At 34.7% G+C, this 13,941-nt stretch overlaps 1 protein-coding gene across 1 annotated transcript in view; it reads right to left on the minus strand.

Moving 5' to 3' along the window:
* Positions 1–2,021: 2,021 nt before the first annotated feature.
* Positions 2,022–13,941, minus strand: part of efhb (EF-hand domain family, member B) — a 16,778-nt gene continuing 4,858 nt past the window's right edge. The window contains exons 7-13 of the mRNA NM_001201489.1: positions 12,762–12,845; positions 12,591–12,658; positions 10,114–10,268; positions 9,517–9,724; positions 5,903–6,121; positions 3,223–3,404; positions 2,022–2,190 (exon numbers count right to left, since the gene is read on the minus strand). Coding sequence (NP_001188418.1) covers positions 2,044–2,190; positions 3,223–3,404; positions 5,903–6,121; positions 9,517–9,724; positions 10,114–10,268; positions 12,591–12,658; positions 12,762–12,845 — 1,063 coding nt within the window. The 3' untranslated portion in view covers positions 2,022–2,043. The remainder of the gene's footprint in view (positions 2,191–3,222; positions 3,405–5,902; positions 6,122–9,516; positions 9,725–10,113; positions 10,269–12,590; positions 12,659–12,761; positions 12,846–13,941) is intronic.

Genomic DNA, 13,941 nt, shown 5'->3' on the forward strand with positions numbered 1-13,941 from the left:
TGTAACATCATTAGACGTTGATATTTGGTTGGTTTTAGGTTGGACGTTGTGCATTGACATCGGCCTGATGTTGAGATCCGAAGTCAACTCGATTTTCATTTCCAAACAAAATGCAACATCCCCACGACATTGGGGTACAACGTCAACCTGACGTCATGTTGACATCTTGTGTCTGCTGGGTGTTTAAGGCCATTTTGGTCATCATAAAGTAAACATCCGCCATCTTCTCATTACTAACTTGCATCTAAACAGTCTCTCTGTCAATGCCTGTAAGGTTTTGGACATCTTCTTGGACACTTTTAATGCTTCTAAACGGTTTGCTGCAATTATAAAGCGCCCAATTTTGAGGTTGTTCATTATGATGTGATTTACCGGTAATACTTTACAATAAGGTTCATTAGTTAATGCATTTACTAACATGAACTAATCATGAACAACACATGCACAGCATTTATTAATCATAATTGAACATTTACTAACGCATTAATAACATCCAAGTCCATGCTTGTTAACATTAGTTAATGCACCGTGAGTTAACATGCACTAACAATGAACAACTGTATTTTCATGAACTAATGTTAACTAACATGAACAAATACAGTAGTGAATGTGTTGTTCATTGTTTGTTCATGTTAGTAAATGCATTAATTAACATTAACTAATAAACCTTATTGTAAAGTGTGACCGATTTACCTTCTATGTGTGATTTGATTAGACAGGAATCACAGGATTGATTTTCTAATCCCCATAGATAAGAAAAAATAAAGTAGTGACAGCAGGTTGGAGGAAAGTAGTGGAGTAAAAGTACCGATACAGCACTAAAAATTTACTCAAGGGAAAGTAAAAGTAGACATATTTAAAACTACTTAGTAAATTACTATTCCTGAGGAAAAACTACTCGATTACAGTAATTTGAGTATTTGTAATTTGTTATTTTACACCACTGGGTATAGGTTTTAGTAAAATGGTACTATTTGTTTTCTTTTATAGCATTTACATATTCTATAACATTTTTTTTTATTTCAACAACTTTCATTTTATTTTTTATTTCTTGTGATTAAAAACATGTTGTTCCACTAAATGCTGATTTCTTAAAAAGAAATTGTAATGTGTTGTCTAAAAAAATACTACAAATAGGTCTAAAATTATATTACTTTATTTTATATGCAAAAAAGCTTTGAAATGACGATGTGTTGGTTTTAAATCAGAAAAAAATGTGTCAGTAGTTTACAGAATAAATAAAAAATAAATGGTTTTAGGCAGCAGGGCGGCTCAGTGGTTAGCACTCTTGCCTCACAGCAAGAGGGTCGTTAGCTTGAGTCTCAACTGGGCCAACTGGCATTTCTGTGGGGAGTTTGCATGTTCTCCCCGTGTTGGCGTGGGTTTTCTCCGGGTGCTCCGGTTTCCCCCACAGTCCAAACACATGTGCTATAGGGGGATTGAATTTAAAAAATTGGCTGTAGTGTATGTCTGTGAATGTGTATGGGTGTTTCCCAGTACTGGGTTGCAGCCGGAAGGCAATCCGCTGTGTAAAAACATATACTGAATAAGTTGGCGGTTCATTCCACTGTGGCGACCCCTAATCAATAAAGGGACTTAAGCCGAAGGAAAATGAATGAATGAATAAATGATGTTTTACTCAAAAACTGTACATCCACAGAAACTGATAAGTTACAGTTTTTTGAATACTATATCATTCTTGGTAAAACCATAGACGAATCCTATGGTAAATAATACAACATAATACACGGCTAATACACCATTTAATAACATAAAAATTCATTTTAATTTTCACTTAGTACTCATTTTCACTTGATGCACTAAACTAAAACTGAAATAAAAAGTTCAAAAATTGTAGAGAAGCATTACATTAAAAAATAATTTTGTTTTCAAAATCTGAACACGAATATTATATATTAATAAAAGCCATAATATTATCTCAGTGATAGCCAAATAACATTCAGAGTCACAAAACGCTGCATCACATTTGCTTCATGAGTGAAAATAAATAAACTCATGCATTAAAGGAATCTGACTTTAAGTTTAATTAGCCTGCAATTCACCAAGAACGTTTCGAAAGCTCTCCACAGATACATCACCATCAGGATCTCTCATAGACGCCAGCCTCCAGGCCTCTTCAAACATCTCATCAGCAGTGTTCAGACCCACTTTCTGGAAAATCTGTGCAATCTGTGAGTAAAATGAAATATTCCATTGGTCAACATGTTGAAAACAAGACTCATTGTGCACACTAATAAAGTAATAAAGTAAAAATAACACTGTTAAAATGTAAATCACCAAGTACACCACATTAACATGACTTTAAAATCAGTTTATTAGCTGGTAATAAACTTAACATGTAAGAATTTGTGTCTTAACTTTTTTTTTTTTGTAACATATGTTATCATATTAAATAAATCACAAAAGGCTTTTATCTTCTTAAGATGCAGCATGTGGACTGCAGCACTTATAGTTCTGCTGCACAAAACATTTTTATAAGTCTTCTGGTTGAGTTTGTAGATCTTTTAAAGCATAATTGGGTTATGCTGCATGCCTGCAAACACACTCACTGATGTACTAAAACCCATTTAAAGGGACAGTTTACTCCAAAAAATTTTATTTACTCATCCTTCAATTGTTCCAAACCTATCTGAGCTACCAGCATTCTTCAAAATATCTTCATTTGTGTTCAACAGAAGAAACACACTTAAAGGTTTAAAACCATGAGGGAAAACAAATGATGAGGTTATTTTTAGATGAACTATCCCTTTAAATCGGCGACGCAGTGGCGCAGTAGGTAGTGCTGTCGCCTCACAGCAAGAAGGTCGCTGGGTTGCTGGTTCGAACCTCAGCTCAGTTGGTGTTTCTGTGTGGAGTTTGCATGTTCTCCCTCCCTTCGCGTGGGTTCCTCCGGGTGCTCCGGTTTCCCCACAGTCTAAAGATATGCGGTACAGGTGAATTGGTATAGGCTAAATTGTCTGTAGTCTATGAGTGTGTGTGTGAATCAGTGTTTGTGGATGCTTCCCAGAGATGGGTTGCGGCTGGAAGGGCATCCGCTGCGTAAAAACATGGTAGATAAGTTGACGGTTCATTCCGCTGTGGCGACCCCGGAATAATAAAGGGACTAAGCTGACAAGAAAACGAATGAATGAATGAATGAATGAACGAATGAATGAACGATCCCTTTAAATCAAAGTAACATGTCTGTTATCCAGAACTCACCTCCTCTTTGGTGCGAGGACTGAAAAACTCTTGTTCATGGACACCGTAGAGGGAATGTAGAGGAGGATGCAGCAAATCACGAGCCGTCGCTTGGTCTCCGTAGTTTGTCCTGTCGCTGATGCTTTTGATACGAGGAGCAGGAAGATCAGCCCGTATTGATGGCACTCCATATGTGTGATAATCTATGAGGGCAAGCAGCAAATCAGACACTTTCCTCCTGCCGTAGTGCTTCTTTAACCATGACATATTAATATCATAATCATGAAAAATATTTTAGAATGTGAATATATGATTTGTATTGTCAAACACGGCACAAAACTATTTACTAACTCAAAGATATTAATAATAATAATAATAATAATAATAATAATATAATAATAATAATAATTCACCCTTCTGTGATTTTCTCTCTTAAATATTTCCCAAATTATGTTTGACAGAGCTAGGAATTTTCACAGTATTTCCTATAATATTTTTTCTTCAAGAGAAAGTCTTATTTTGTGTTTTTTCAGCTGGAATAAAAGCAGTTTTTAATTTTTTAAAACCCATTTTAAGGTCAATATTATTAGCCCCCTTAGCACTTTTTTTTCAATAGTCTAAAGAACAAACCATCATTATACAATAACTTGCCTAATTACCCTAACCTGCTTAATTAACCTAGTTAAGCCTTTACATGTCACTTTAAGCTGAATACTATGTCTTAAAAATGTGCTGTCATCATGGCAAAGAGAAAATAAATCAGTTATTAGAAATTATTTATAAAAACTATTATGTTTAGAAATGTGTTGAAAAAAAAAACTCTTTCAGTAAAAGAGAAATTGGGGAAAAAATATGGAGGGCTAATAATTCAGGAGGGCTAATAGTGTTCAACAGTGTATAAACCCGCACACATATTTAATTGCATCTTAATCAAACAATTTTAGTATGTACTTTTTGTGGACATTTAAAAAATATATAAGGTTTGCATGCATTTTTTGCATTATATTACAAGCATCAAGTCTTTATGGCTCATAATATAATATATTGGAAATATGGAGTCAAAAAAAAACAATATAATTCAGAAGCTCAAATTTGGTGCAAATAAATATTTTTTAAGTAAATTTTTTTTATTAAATCTTAATATCTTGATATCTTTCTATAACTATAGATAAAGTTCATATGCATTTCAGTAGTTACTCAACCTATGATACTTCTTAGTAAGACATTTAAATGCTGATAAAAAGCCTCGTTGTACCATCACTGCAATATCTTTAAAAACATAGTCTCTCAAGTTTATATAACATTAATAAATATTCCAATATTTGTTTTGTTTTTAAAATAATTTACAATCTTTCTGCTCCATCTTTAAAAAAAAATGTAAATCCCAAATCAGAGAAAACATCGCGAGTGATGGTAAGACGGGAATGTATTGTCCCTAGACGTAAGACCTCTTTTGGTCAATCCTCTTTTATTTATAAAGCCTCAAATCTATGGAATTCTCTCCCAACAGAAATAATCACATGTACAAATTATAAGATGCTTTCACGCCTGACTAGGAGGTGGTTTTTGTCAAATCAAATTTGTGTACACTGAGTGAGATGTTTTTGAGTTGTCAGTGTTTTAGTTTATATGCGATTATGCCTCAATGTTTTAAACTGACTTTTTAATTAATTGGATATTATTGTTTTAATTTTAACCTGTCCAGAGACTGCGGGTGGATATTAGCAATCCTGCTACAACCTGGCACAATGCATCTTTCCTCTTCGAGGTTAATGTAATCTTTGTGCATTGTCCCTGTTAAATAAATCAATTAATTAAGTCATACATTCATTCATTTATTCTTAATCTTTGTTGTGGGGACAAAACATAAAATGCAATTCAATGCAATGATGAATTGTCAAGAGTTCACACTTAGCTGATGATTGATTATAAGCAAGTTTGGCATGCTGTCCTAGGAGAGAGCCCTGAGCTCAAAAGGTCCTTGAGCCCTGGGTTCCCTCCCGTTTGCAGGGCGAGAGGGGAGCCTTGAGCTCAGGTAGATCTCTACAACGCCCCCCTTGATTAAAACTGATGACTAAATTGAATGCAATGAAAAGATATGCTGCAGGGTGAAAAATTAAGTGCAGTGCAAATTTTAGATTGATCAATTCTCTTGTTGTGCATTTTTTTGGAATGTGGGAGGAAACCGGAGGAACCGGGAAAACCCACGTGAGCAACAGTGCTAATTACTGGGCCACCGTGCCGACATATGGAGGGAAAGGTAAAGAGGTAGGAGTGGAAGGGAGGATTCTTCAAATCGAAGATGGCTGTAGTGAAAAACCCTGGCTCTTTATAGTGGGTTAGGAATGGCCTGATTGGTGGATCATGCATGCTAATGCAGAACCAGCCGTGTTCAATCATAATCACGAGATCCTCTCGAAATTAGTTTATGAATAAACTTCACCAAGATTTTCAAAGCCATATCGACCATATTTAATAATTATTTTTAAAAAATATGTAAGGGATAGTTTTAGAATATAAATCTATCTTGTATGTCATTGTTAACAATGTAAAAGTTATTTTATGGTTACTTCATAAAAAATGTAAATAAATCAAAATTTCACAGCAAAAAAGGCACTAGAAGGCTGATGATTTTGCATTTTAAAAAACTATCAATCTGAGCATGTAGAAGTTTGTTTAAAGAGATTCAGATGAGACTCACTGGACGTGGAAAGACCGCCAACAACAGCATTGATAAGAGAATTAGAGGTAATGAAGTCGCTCTGCGCGGTTCTCGGTCTTGACAGGGTTTTGGGTGTCTTTTTGGTGCTTCCCTCTTCAACAGGCTCCAAATCTTCGGGTTTAACCAGAGGTTTTACAGTGCTGGATTCCGGCAGGTGTGTTCGGTGCATGTTGGCTGGAGCCGTCCATGCCACTCGCTCTACACCAAATAAACCATAAGTAAAGTCATCATGCTGATAAACTTAATTTAAAAAAAAATGCAGCCATACACAATTATTTTAAATACACATGACCTGTAATGTTAAAAGAAATAACTTTTTTAAAAGGGTGGGATCAACCTGTCACTCAAATAAGTTTCACCAATAGCAAATCACCACCTTCCAACTATCTCATTTTTGTCCAATTCCCATGCACAAGCCCCGCCCAACATTTGTTTTCTTTCAATAACTGTTTCAGTCAGATGCGTCAAAGATGGAAAAAAAAACACAATTTCCATTTTATGCTGGTTTAACATGACAATTTGTTGTTGTTGTTTTTTTTCTTTTTAGAGCATCTGAGAACTGATATCATACAATCTGTAAACAAAACACATCTCAAGAACTGGTGTATATCACACCAGACATATGATCATGCCATCTTGATGATTTTTATGTTTAAACATTGTTTTGTCTATAGCCTCCTGAGACCCAAAGCATTTTTTTTTCTTTTTCCTGTGATTTCCTACATACTTTGGGTTAAAAAAAAAGAGTTATTAGATTTTGTTTTTATTTTTAGTTGTACAGCAGGTCCACTGTAGTGGACCACAGGACCATTTTAGTTCGAAACGACCGCCACTCAGACAACAAAACTGTACAGGATGGCTGTAACGTGATATAAATCCAATATTAATGTAACAAAAAGCCATTTTTTCCTTTTTGTATTGAAATTGCAGTTTAGTCTGAGAGCCGAACTCATTAAAAAAAAAAAGAAGTGATGTTAATCCAAAACAAATTTAACATAAAAGTGATTTAAAACTGATTGTCATTCTCTAATTGTCAGTCTCTAATTCAGAGTCTCCCTCAGCTATCTAATAAAGAATTCTCTCTGCTTCAGTTCTGGCCCCTACAACATGCAGTCAATTGCATTAAGATGGTCCTGGTGTCCACTATAATGGACATTTTAAAAAAGGATGATATTTTGAAATACAAACAAGCTAACAGCTTTGAAAGCTAAATGTATTGTTCCTGACACTTTATTAAGGAAATATATGTAATAATAATAGTCAAAAAAACATTTCAAAAACTCAACTTCACATGCCTCTCTCCTTCCCATAAAATGTGCTTTTTGTATGTCGGCCATTTTGGATGCAGTGTAAGAAGTGGTTCCTAGCATGTCAGTCAAATGACATATCACTCGAAAGCCCAGGATGTCCTCTGAACAATCCAAAAGGACTTAACAGAGTAGCTCAAAAAATTCAAAGAAAATTCATGAAAACGCAATGTCCACTAAAGGACACAAGTCAATGGGCGAGGTCTCAGGAGGATATACACTATATTTATCAGGATAGCTACAGTATGTATATTCTGTTGCTCTTTTATAACTGCGTTGTTTAATGTATAATTTTTGTATTGTTATTAGATATTACAATCTGTCCAGGCACAAAAAAATGAAAATGACATTTTTTGGCAATTTTCACTGTCCTTGCAAATTATACTAATAATTAAACAAAAAATAAATAAAATTTAAATACTGCTAAGAAAAAGAAAAAATTGTTTTTTCCTGGATTAACGCATCTCTGCTGATTTAGTTTTTTGCAGTAGAGCAATTGTATAAAAAGCAATTGTTTATTGTATACAATAACTTTAAAAAGCCTTTATTTGTTTATATTTACCTGTAGACAACACAATACCAATGTTTTCACTTCAGAAGAGTTAAATCAATCTTTAGCGGAAAAACCCTCTCATGAAAGTGCGCAGCATACTGACATCGAGGAGAAAATACTGTTGAATCAAGTCATTATTTTTGTTTTACAGTATGCATGTATGGAGGATGAGGGAGCTCTCAGATTCCACCTAAAATATCTTTAATTGTATTCTAAAGACAAATTAAGTTCTCGGGGGTTTGAAGAGACACGAGGGTGAGTAAATATTCAATTGAGTTCAAGTTTACTTGTATAGCACTTTTCACAATAAATGCTCCAAATCAGCTTCACAAAAAAAGCCCATAATCACATTTCAGCCAAAATCAGAAAAGTTAAGGAGTTATGTGTATAGCTCAGACAGTATATAAACATAGTAAACCTGCAGTTATACAGTATACAAGACAGACCCCTTCGTTTTTCGCTGAATCAAATGCAGAAATTAACAAAAAGGGTCGCAATTTGATTGCAATCCAGAAAAATTCTTGCAAAATAAATCGCAAAACATGAAGAAAAAAAAGTCTCATAAAAAATACAATTCCAAATCATATAATGAAATTATATTCATTTCGCTTTGTAATTAATTGTTTTACATGACTTATGGACTTATAGCATGTGCAGAGCATGTGATGTATTTGAGTGTCTCTCCAAAAATGACATCTCACCTGTGCCCTCACAATCCATACGGGGGAGGGATTGTTTTGCAGCCTGTGCAGTAAGCAGGCGCGGATGAAGCATGGGTGATTTACATGTGAAGTCAGTGCAAAGATGCAATTAGGCATCCTGTGCTGCAAATCGAGTGAATAACAAGGTGCAAATTGGACGCTTTGTGTGTTTGACGCGCTTCAGACTGCAAAAGAAAGTGGGAGCAACCATCTAACAAACGGAGCAACGGAACAGACAGAAAAGCAAGCAGCTCAATGATGAAGACTGATTCAAGGATGATGGCTGCTGGACGTGTACAGCTGGTGTTGTGATGTCCGTCAAATTGATAAATTATTTTCTTTAACTCTTTCCCTGCAGTTAACGAGAGAAAATGCTTCACTGCCATTTACGAGTTTTACGGCAATCCGTGTTTTAGGTGTATTATGGTAGGGTAAGTACTCAGGCATGTCCTGAGTGAGGTACATGATGTCAGATCCTTCGCGGAGTGAAATCTGAGATGAAGTAGTAGGCTACCTAATAAGATATATAATAATATATTATATTTATATTATTTTATATATATTATATATTATTATAAAAATTGCTAAATTATCCTCAAATTTTTGGTAATTACCACCACAAAATCTGTTATTTTTATTAAAAAGAAATAGGTGACAAGAACAAATCGTGAAAAACTAGGGGGTCTGTATAGCGTCCTTCCAAGAAGGTGAGGTCTATGAGTATGTATGACACATGTTCAATGACGTTTATTAAGTGTTTGTTGTCCTCGAAGTTCTACTATAACAACATAATTTTAATTTCTGAGTGAACTAACTCTTTACAGCCAGTTCACACCACTTTAAAAGATGGTAACAAAGCAGACAATAATAACTACAGCACATAATTTCTCAAACATTCATCAAGTGAACAAGCTGAAAAAAGTTGAAAGCCTCCAACAGACACAAACTTCGACCAACTTGGAACACAAATTTCGACAAAATGTCTGTTGCCATCTGTCAGTGTCTGTTGGTAGGCAGTAGTGTAAAATTCACCTCCAGTGAGAATATCCTGCTCCATCCTGCTGATCGGCATTTTGTCTTTCCAGTTGAGAAAATTGGAAAACTCCACAAAGTCGATGAGCCCGTCTTTATGAACATCACAGTAATCCATGAGCTCATCCAGCAGCGGGTCACTGATGATCATGTTAAACTGGTGGCACGCTTCTCTGAGATCCTCCTTATCGATCTTTCCTAGACCTTTCTGTGGCCATATTCAAATAAAAAGGCAAACATCAAAACCATGTTGCAAAACAGTGTGTTATAATGCTCTTTTTTTGTTAGAAAGTACATTCTATTTAGTTTAAAGATCCAGTGAAGGGCTTGGAAATATGCACTTTTATTCAGTATTTGATGTAAAGTCAACTGAAAAATGAAGAGAGGGTGGGACATAGTGTAGCTCCTCCCAGTTGTGGCTAGAAGAGCATTCGCTGTGTAAAACATATGCTACTGTAGATAAGTGGTGACCCCTGACAAATCAGGGACTAAGCCGAACGAAAATTAATTAATGATTTTTTTTAAATTATGTACTCTTATTTTGCTTTTTATAAGTAACAATACAGAACAACTAAGCAACAAAGAACTGCTTCAAACCTTGTCGTAGTATCTGAACGCTTCCAGTAATGAGCTGAATTTCTGGTAGTTGGACTTCTTGAGGTGCTGGCGGACGGCGCTAACTAGTGCTCGCTGCCGCTCTTTACCTTTCAAATATTCGCCAGGTGGAGTTTGATAGAGAAGGTCGACAGCGCCTGAAAAAAAACAAAAAAACAGGAAGATTCTTGCTAAATTTATCAAAAGCATAAACAAACATGTTTAGCATGTTTAATTTTCGGCTTTATTTATTATATTTGTGGTTATTTCTTATGGTTATTTCATGGCAAGATTAATATACAGTTCATCCAGAAAGTCTTCATAGAGTTTCGCTTTTTCCACATTTTTTATGTATCAGCCTTATTCCGAAATGGAGTAAATTAATTTATTTTCTTAAAATTCTACACACAATCCCCCATAATGACAATGTGAAAAAAGAGTTTTTAAAATTGTTGCGGCGACATGGTGGCGCAGTAGGTAGTGCTGTCGCCTCACAGCAAGAACGTCGCTGGTTCGAGCCTTGGCTGGGTCAGTTGGCGTTTCTGTGTAGAGTTTGCAAGTTCTCTCTGCGTTCGTGTGGGTTTCCTCCGGGTGCTCCGGTTTCCCCCACAGGCCAAAGACGTGGTATAGGTGAATTGGGCAGGCTAAATTGTCCGTAGAGTACGTGTGTGAGTGAGTGTGTATGGATGTTTCCCAGAGATGGGTTGCAGCTGGAAGGGCATGCACTGTTTAGAACATGTGCTGGATAAGTAGGTGGTTCATTCTGCTGTGGCGACCCCAGATTAATAAAATCTGGGGTCGCCACATGTGAAAAAGGACAACCCGAAAAGAAAATGAAAGAATGAATGAATAAAACTGTTTTAAATTTATTGCAGATAAAAAAGCTAAAACATCACATGTACAGAAGTATTGACAGCCTTTGCAGTGAAGCTCTAAACTGAGCTTGGGTACTTTCTGTTTCCACTGATCCTTCTTGAGATGTTTCAGCAGCTTCAGCAGGAGTTCACCTGTGGTAAATTCATTTGATTGGACATTTGGATTTGAAAAGGCATACACCTACCTCTATAAGCTCCCAGTGCATGTCAAGACACAAACCAAGCATGAAGACAAGTGAATTGTCTGTAGAACCTCAGACTGGGGCGACGGTTCATCTTCCAGCAGGACAATGACCCAAAGCACACTGCCAAAATATCAATGGAGTGGCTTCACAACAACTCTGTGAATGTCCTTGAGTGGCCCAGCCAGAGCCCAGATCTAAATCCTATTGAACATCTCGGGAGAGATCTGAAAATAGCTGAACACCGTCGCTTCCCATCCAACCTGATAGAGCTTGAGAGGTACTGCAATGAGGAATGAGCAAAAATTCCCAAAGACGGGTGTGCCAAGCTTGTGGCATCATATTCAAAAAGACTTGAGGCTGTAATTGCTGCCAAAGGTGCATCAACAAAGTATTCAGCAAAGGCGGTAATACTGATGTACAGGTGATTTTTCAGGTTTTTATTTGTAATAAATTTGCAAAAATTTTAAAAACTTTTTTTTTTCACATTGTCATTATGGGGGATTGTGTGTAGAATTGAGTAAATAGATGAATTTAATCCATTTTGGAATAACGCTGTAACATAAAAAATGTGGAAAAATTAAGCGCTATCAATACAAACCGGATGAACTAAAGATGAAAAACTAGTGCAGGGCAAGAATTAATTGTGACTAATTGAATCCAAAATAAAAGTTTGTTTTTACATAATATATCTATGTATTATTTTGTTTATATTAATATATTTGTATTATTTATGTTATTATATTAATATTAGATTATATTTATTATAATATTTACTTATTTTTCTTTATTTATTCATTAATTTATTTATCTATATGTGATATCAACAAAACTATACAAAACTATTTTGTCAGATAGGCATTTAAAATATACAAGTTAAATCATATACACATATTTTATATCTAAATATAAATGAAACAATTTTCAAATATATGCATGACTGTGTGTATTTATATTTATATAATACATATACACAGTACACCTAATTTATGTCAAAACTAACTTTTATTTTGGATGTGATTAATCGTGATTATTTTTTGCACATTATTAATAAAAACATTGCGTAATAATAACAACTTCATAATTCAAAAAGAGATTATACAAATATAGACAAAACAAACAAATAATTAAATAGCAAACAAACAATAAATAAATAAATAAATAAATAAATAAATAAATAAATAAATAAATAAATAAATAAATAAATAAATAAATAAATAAATAAATAATTAAAGATATTGCAGATGGTTTTAAAAAGTTTTTTTTGTGAGATTCATGCCCTGATTACAGGAATGTCCAAGTTTAAACTTCACAACAATGCTTTTCACACTAAGAAAGAATAAACCATGCATTCCCAACAATACTGGTTGCTAATTTATTTCTGACATATCAAACTCAGAATGTGACAGACTATTCAAATTACCAAAGCTGTCAGGTTTCATCAAGACTCCAAATGTGTGATCACTGGGAACGTTTAATGTCTCCGCAATTCTATAAATTAATGCACAGACAGAAAGATGATTTGCACAATGGCAGAAACTGTGAAAATGTCATTAGTATTTAACAAAAAAAAATTCTCTTAATCATGACTTACGGATCATGAACTTTGCCTATTTGTGGATGAGGCTTCTCTCTGAAGTCGTCGCAGCGTTTCGGAACTAATTTTGCGCTGTTGTGCCTTAAGACATGAAGATTAATTAATTGCTCATTTCTGATAATGTTGTCATTCATGTCGCTATATTAGTTTGTCATTAAAAGCTTATTTAGACCATTTTAAAGGAAATCCGAGTTGTCATTATAAGCTGAATATTGAAAATGACAGACATTTATAACAGCTGTCAAGATAAAGAACATGTTGACCCTATAACCTTTCTGGAGGAATGATTATATGACAAAATATATTAATTTAACAAGTAATCTCTGATTTCCTTTACCATTGTACTGAGATTGGCAGTGGTGTGTGCATAACAATATTTAATAAAATTAACATAAAAAGGCTATTCATATAAACACACACACAAACAGACTTTACTAAGTTTAAAATAATATAGAAATAACTAAATATTCTTTATTTTTACCTTTAAATCATAATTTGTAAATAATTTGTGTGTGTGTGTGTATATATATATATATATATATATATATATATATATATATATATATATATATATATATATATGTACTACAATAATAACAATAATATACAATAAACAATAATATTATTATTATTATTATTATTTTTATTTTTATTATTTTTGCTCCATATTGACATGATAGTATCAAGCAGTTGCTGCAGATTTGTCCGCTGCATATCCAGACTCATCAACGTTTTACCAATCTTCTATTGTCCAATTCAGTTTCCTGTGGCACCCGGTGTGGCTGCTGTAGCCCATCCACCTCAAGGTTGTACATGGTGTGTGTTCAGAGATGCTCTTCTGCAGACCTCGGATGTAACTAGTGTGTATTTGAATTACTGTTGCCTTTCTATCAGCTGGAACCAGCCTGGCCATTCTCCTCTAACCTCTGGCATCAATAAAGCATTTGCGCCCACAGAACTGCCGCTCACTGGATATTTTCTCTTTTTCTGATCATTCTCTGTAAACCCTAGAGATGACTGTGTGTGAAAATCCCAGTAGATCAGCAGTTTCTGAAATACTCAGACAAGCGTGTCTGACATCAACCATGCCATGTTCAAAAACTGCAGCAGATTGTCCTGAGATGGCTAAAAGCCTAAATGCATTGAGAATGCTCTCATGTAATTGGCTGGTTAGAAA

The sequence above is a fragment of the Danio rerio genome, chromosome 16 (assembly GCF_049306965.1).
Source record: "Danio rerio strain Tuebingen ecotype United States chromosome 16, GRCz12tu, whole genome shotgun sequence".
Lineage (NCBI taxonomy): Eukaryota > Metazoa > Chordata > Actinopteri > Cypriniformes > Danionidae > Danio > Danio rerio.